Source organism: Nelusetta ayraudi, unplaced genomic scaffold (assembly GCF_046127955.1).
Source record: "Nelusetta ayraudi isolate G7.1 ecotype Tasmania unplaced genomic scaffold, CSIRO-AGI_Nayr_v1 ptg000016l, whole genome shotgun sequence".
Taxonomy (NCBI): Eukaryota; Metazoa; Chordata; class Actinopteri; order Tetraodontiformes; family Monacanthidae; genus Nelusetta; species Nelusetta ayraudi.
In genome coordinates, this window is record NW_027466066.1 from 5,957,893 (window position 1) to 5,963,892 (window position 6,000).

General features: G+C 44.7%; 1 protein-coding gene across 8 annotated transcripts in view; it reads left to right on the forward strand.

The window, feature by feature from the left end:
* Positions 1-4,731, forward strand: part of LOC142886912 (septin-9-like) — a 62,959-nt gene extending 58,228 nt beyond the window's left edge. For all 8 annotated transcript variants that reach the window (XM_076024175.1, XM_076024178.1, XM_076024174.1 and 5 more), the window contains 5 exons: positions 1,275-1,392; positions 1,851-1,946; positions 2,044-2,140; positions 2,960-3,011; positions 3,326-4,731. In XM_076024175.1, the coding sequence (XP_075880290.1) occupies positions 1,275-1,392; positions 1,851-1,946; positions 2,044-2,140; positions 2,960-3,011; positions 3,326-3,467 (505 nt within the window). In that variant the 3' untranslated portion in view covers positions 3,468-4,731. The remainder of the gene's footprint in view (positions 1-1,274; positions 1,393-1,850; positions 1,947-2,043; positions 2,141-2,959; positions 3,012-3,325) is intronic.
* Positions 4,732-6,000: the final 1,269 nt, after the last annotated feature.

Consider the following 6,000-nt stretch of genomic DNA (forward strand, 5'->3'; position numbering starts at 1 on the left):
GGTAAAACTACAAAAGGCAATGGAATAAATTATTTCAAATATTTTATCTTTATTTTTTTTAAAGAAGAATAGCAAACAAATGTCCCTATTGGGAATGAAGTGCAATACCGTAAATCCTCCTACAGTGACAACATTTACAGTCTTCTTGACCAAACAAAGATGAATCCCTTGAGATGAATGAAGTGAGAAGCTCACTTTCACCAAACTTCACTTGAAAATGATGAACAGCTTCTTCATAAACAAACATGAAGTTCCCTTATTTGGGAAAAAAGTGAAAACCTTTGAAAACCAAACAGAAAAATTAATCCCCCTGTGGATTAAGTGACAACCTTAACCGTCTTTCGGACCAAACATCACTTTCAAAATAAAAGCTTTTTCTACGACAACGACAAATTAAAGTTTCAAAACTTCCACCAGAGGCGCCTCGGAAAATCACCTCGGAAAATCGATTTGAAGATTTTCCTTTTTTAAAACATTGTCTTGACTAATCTGATTAATCTTACAGCCCTAACCCGCCCGCACTTTCAGCATGAATGAATGTGAAACTCTTCCCGCCATGATATCCAACACACGCACCGCCAAACAAACACGTTTCAACCCCCACAAACGCAGAAGGAGCCTCCAAACTGAGCTGCTCTCACTGAACCCTGAAGTTTCTCTCGCCGGATCTCCTTTCAGACGCTCACATCTGGCTCTGATCGATCTCCACGCGCTGCCCCTGCACCCCTCCGCTCTCTGTTCAGTGCAGTTGAGGCCGAAGCGATGCATTAAAGTGCGTATCGTGTGTAACTTGCGCACCGAATCAGCAGCGGTCAGGGGAGGGGCGGGGGGTTGTTTTCGGGGAACATGGAGCAGCTGTGCACCATCAGTCCTTGTGCTTCACACTCTCAAGAGGAGTGTTGCACTTCACTGAGCAGGCTGGTCAGCAGCTGCGTGGGATCGGCTTGATTTAAAAAAGCCTGAGAGATGCAGCGCACACATGAACCAACCGTGTAGGCAGCATCCGTTTCATACCCGTGCAGGAGCGCATCATGCAACAGCCTTTTTTTCTCCTTCTTCTTGTGTGAAAACCACACGCCGATGATGTTCACCTCTGCAGGGAAGCCGTTAAAAGCAGCCGACAGAACTGACCACAAGTTTGTGCAGGCCCAGCGGGAGGCTTGGCAGCACCGCTGCCCCCTGCTGGCGGATTGTGACATTTCGCTTTGTTCCATTCTAACCACAGCTTTTTGTTTTGTTTTGTTTTTTGTATATATTTCTCCGTCTGTCTCCAGTCTGCGGCCCCTGGACGTGGAGTTCATGAGGCGCCTCAGCAAGGTGGTCAACATCGTGCCGGTCATTGCCAAAGCGGACACGCTCACCCTGGAGGAGAGGGATTTCTTCAAGAAGAAGGTAGGTTTCCCCTCCTTTTGTCCTCATCTTCCCTTTTATTTCTTTCAGGGTTTTTTTTTTTAACCATTAAAGTTGCATCGATGTTTCAGGAATATCTTCTTCTTCTTCTTCTTCTTCCTCCTCCTCCTCCTCTCCCCCACGCCTGCATGTTTTCCCTGCTTGTGGTGATCCGACCAGAGACAGGCTGAGTTCCTGTGGTCTCCTTTCATTTGCTCCCTTCAGAATCACAGCGTCCAATCCCTCTGGTTCTCACTCTTCACTTCCCGCTCTCCCTCTTCTCCCTCACAGCACAGCAATGAGTGTCTTAAAGAGTTCCCTGCCTGTTGTGCAGTGCAGACTCGCTGTACTTAAGCGCTGCAGTTGTTGCCTAGTTTCCTTTTCTGCTTGTCCAGCGAGACAAAACCCTCTGGCTGTAAATCAGAAGTGTCGGTGACAAAACGCCGTCTCGCTCTCACCAGATCAGGGAGGGGCTGCTCAACAACGAGATCGCCGTCTACCCGCAGAAAGACTTTGACGAGGACGCCGAGGACAGAGGCATCAACGACAAGATCAGGGTGAGGGCGGCGACTTTTTAAAAAGCTTTTACTGCTCACCGGCGACACCCGGCGGGAAGCCTCTGACCGTCGGCGTTATCTCTGAACCGGCGGGCAGGAGATGATCCCGTTCGCAGTGGTGGGCAGCGACCAGGAGTACCAGGTCAACGGCAGGAGGCTCCTCGGGAGGAAAACCAAGTGGGGAACGATTGAAGGTACCGATCCCCCCCCCCCCCCCCCCCCCCCGGCTTCTGCTTCCTGTTTCGACAGCGAGTCGGGATGTAACGTCCTCCGCTCGTGCGGTAGATTGCAGCTCATCACTTGCTGCGTTCACTGGGGTCTCTGGTGCTGACATTCAGCAGCAAGCGTGGACGTTTGTCTCTGCTCCACCGACTCAAATCGACTCAATCGCTGTGTCCGTCACAGTGGGAAGATCCATGACGTCTTTTCCAACTGATCAATATTGGTGCAGCACTTGCAGTCTTGTACCATGCCGCTATAATGTCAACAAAATTCAATATCAACTTCAGTTTCACTCGGCTCCATTCAGGAAGTTGACCTCACTGAAGCTGTTTTTCCCTCCAAGGCCTCTGACTGCTAGTGTCACCCTAAGATGAAGTGCTCCACCTAGTGGACTGTTTGCTAAACCTCATCGTAGCAGAACTACCACAAGTTGCCCCGTTCTGTCTTCCACAGATCACATGATCAGCCTGTATTCAGATGTGTATTCTTCCTTTATTCAGTCTCACTTGATTAGTTATCCTAGGAGATGACAGTACATCTCATAATCTGATCTATTTAGCCCTCTGTTTACTGCCCTCTATATAAAAAAAAAAAACCGAACACATTTTTGGACCTTCCTCGTCTTCAGAAGAGGATAAAAACAAGGAACCAGGTGGTCTCAGAGGTGGAGTGAACGTCTTGCTGAGGGTCTTGTCACTAACCTGGAATGACCGTGGGACATTAACACTTTCCATAGAAGCCAAACTGTCTTGAAACAGTTGCTGACATCTTCTAACTTGTCTCTCCTTCAGTTGAGAACATTGCCCACTGTGAGTTTGCCTATTTACGGGATCTCCTCATCAGGTGAGGACAGTTTATTTGCCATCCTTTTTTTTTTTTCAATTCACTGTTAACTATTTTTATAATCATTTAATGAGACAGATCTTGCCATATGACTTAAAAAAAAAATCTGATTTTAGCTTCAATTAAAGTTCTGCAATTTCAGCAAAGGAAGGTTTGATTTAAGAATACATATTTTTTTTACTTCTTTTACTTTTTATTATTTAATTCAGAATTTGAGTAGTCACCTTTTTAGACTTTAAATTTGAAAATAAGTCTTGGTCCAGGACTGCGGCTTTCCTTCCCCCTCACCTAAAGCTCCTGTCTGCCCCCTGCAGGACCCACATGCAGAACATTAAGGACATTACCAGCCTCATCCACTATGAAATGTACCGCGTGCGGCGCCTGAACGAGAGCAACTCCATGGCGGCTCGCACCAACGGCATCCAGGAGCGTCACTTCGCCGCCCACGAGATGTAGACGAGTTCCTCGTCCCTCTGCGGTCCCCCTCGTCTCGCCGCAAGACTCTGACTCTCTTCTCCTCCCCCTGGATCCCTCCATCAGCAAAAATTTTAAAAAAGCATTAATAAAAAAAAAAAAGCACTGTGGGAGCCTGAGGGACTTTGTTTTCGAGGATTTCCAGCGACCCCAGCGAATGACTCCTGTCAGTTTAAACGCCTTATCAACCAACCTTGATCTCTCGCTCTTAGAGGGAAAGATTTGACTCTCTGCTTGATTTTCCTCCTGTTTCTCACTTTGACCTCTCTGGTTTTCACTTGTGGTGCCAAACAGAACAGACTGATGAAAGTTTTTTTTTTTTTTTTTTTTTTAGAGCTGCCTTAACTTTTAACAATTTCATTCACGTCCATTTTTTTTAAAACGTTTTTTTTACTTCAAGTTTGAGGTTGTTTTTTTCTTTTTTTTTCTTAGCAGTGCTTTTAAGAATTGGTGCCACATCTTTAAGCATAGTTTTGTTTCTGTTGCGCCTCTCAGCCACATGGGTTTTGTAGCTATTGACCCCTGCACTCCAAACACTACATCGGTCTAGAATTGACCGGAGTGCCGAGCAGCAACTCTTCTCACAGTGCAACAGAATGAGCAGGTTATTGACTTCCATGCCCCCATTTTTGACTTCTTGTATTTGCCACCATCTGTTTTTGCTTCAGTTCTTAAAACTTTTCACGTGTCATGTTTAATATGAATGTCGGGTCTTTTAATGTCTTTTTAAATACAAAAATCCCATTAATAAATGCTATTTTCTATTCATATAAATATATCTCGAATGACTAAAGATATCTATGAGTATTTATGCACGATTTTTAAAATGTGAAAAAAAATTATCTTAATTTCAATTAGTTTTGCTCCACTCATTAAGGTTCATGCACACACACAAATACTCAGTTTCTTTTTTCAGGCCCATCACAGTGCCTTATTTATTAAGAATGTTTGCATGTTGGCTGAAACTGGAAAAGAAGAAAGTTATTATGGTGCCAAAATGGACTTCATCATCATTCTGATTTATACATACATATTCCTACAAGAAAAGCCTCTAGTTCCTCCATTCGTCAGTCGCAAACATTAACTTTCCGTAATATGCAGAAGACATTTAGCCGTTTGAACCGTATGGCATCAAGGCCACCAATTGTCCTGTATATTCCTCCATGTTCCAATGCTTTTTTTTGTACTTTTATTATTAGCAAATTTTTCTTAATCTTATTTTAAAGAAATAAAGGTTCGAGATGTATGTGTGCAGTCTTTGGGTTTTCTTAACATTCACATCCTGCAGATGGACATGACTGTAAATGAAGCCATACAATTACAAACTCAGTGAGAGGAAGTCCTAGCATGCTGCTGTGTGTCGCCAGAAAAAGCTAAATCATATCTATGAAAATCAAAAGTGCTCTCTACCGATGTGGTTTTCTGGATCGAAAGTGAAGTCAGCAAAAAAAAAAAACTCAAAACCTGACCAGCTGACCGGGAGCTAAACAGACCAAAATAATGTTTGCTATATTCTTTTTTTTTTTTTTTTTTTTTACCAGTAGAGGCTGCTAATATCGATCGTTTCTTTCTACCTGCAGAGCTGAAAAAAAAAAAAAGAATCTTGTCAAAAAATAGGTTTTGAGGCGCCTGCAGCATCTCTGCCTGGCCAGAAGATGGTGCTGTTCTGCCCATTTTGCTGGCATCCAGCACAACACAGTCTTAAAAGTGTTGTGCTGGATGCAGTGAGGTACCAAAATTCACATTTTGCATTTGGCTGTACTGTTTGTTTTGTACTTTCTTTTTTTGGGCACCGTGCAGCTTTGTCCTCACCACGGACACCTTGGGCTTTCATCACCCAGCAGGTCAATTCTATCTTTGACCTTGAAATCGTGGTATCCGGCTGATGTCGCTTTCGTCATTTTTTTTTTTATTTTTTATTTTTTATTCCATCCTTTATCTCCTCGGTTGTGCCTCAACCTGCCGAACAAGCCATTAAACTTTTATCGCCCTCGTTTCCCTGTGGGAGAACAGCCCCCACCAGAGGGCGCTGTTGTGCAATAGTTGACCACTACTCAATCTTTGTGCTTCTTGGTGAACCGTTTTGTAATCGCCGAGTGCGCTTCTGTATCTGGAGAAGTCTTTAACTCTCTCTGGAGAACGCTTTCATTGTGTCGCCGTGTCTGAACCCCCCCCCCCCCCCCCCCCGCTGAGTGAACTTCACGGGGGGACGCTCTTTCTGACCGGGCAGCTGCTGGAAGACGAGTTTGCTCCTCGTGTCTGGGTTGTGTGTGCTGTGCTGATGTTGGTGATGGTGATGTCACCTCTCTTTCAGCTCCGCCTGAGGGAAGGCGGTTGTCTTTCTGCGGCTTTCAAACGGCTGTTTGGCCAGAGAACCTGGTGTTGGGCGGCCTTGCGTGTCGAAAGGCAGGTGTTGTTCTATGCACTGCAGTTTAGTAGAGCTGATAGTGATTTCTGTTGCTGTTACAGCAGCTAATGTTATCAGGTCGTCATTTATGTGTGTTACTTTTTTTTT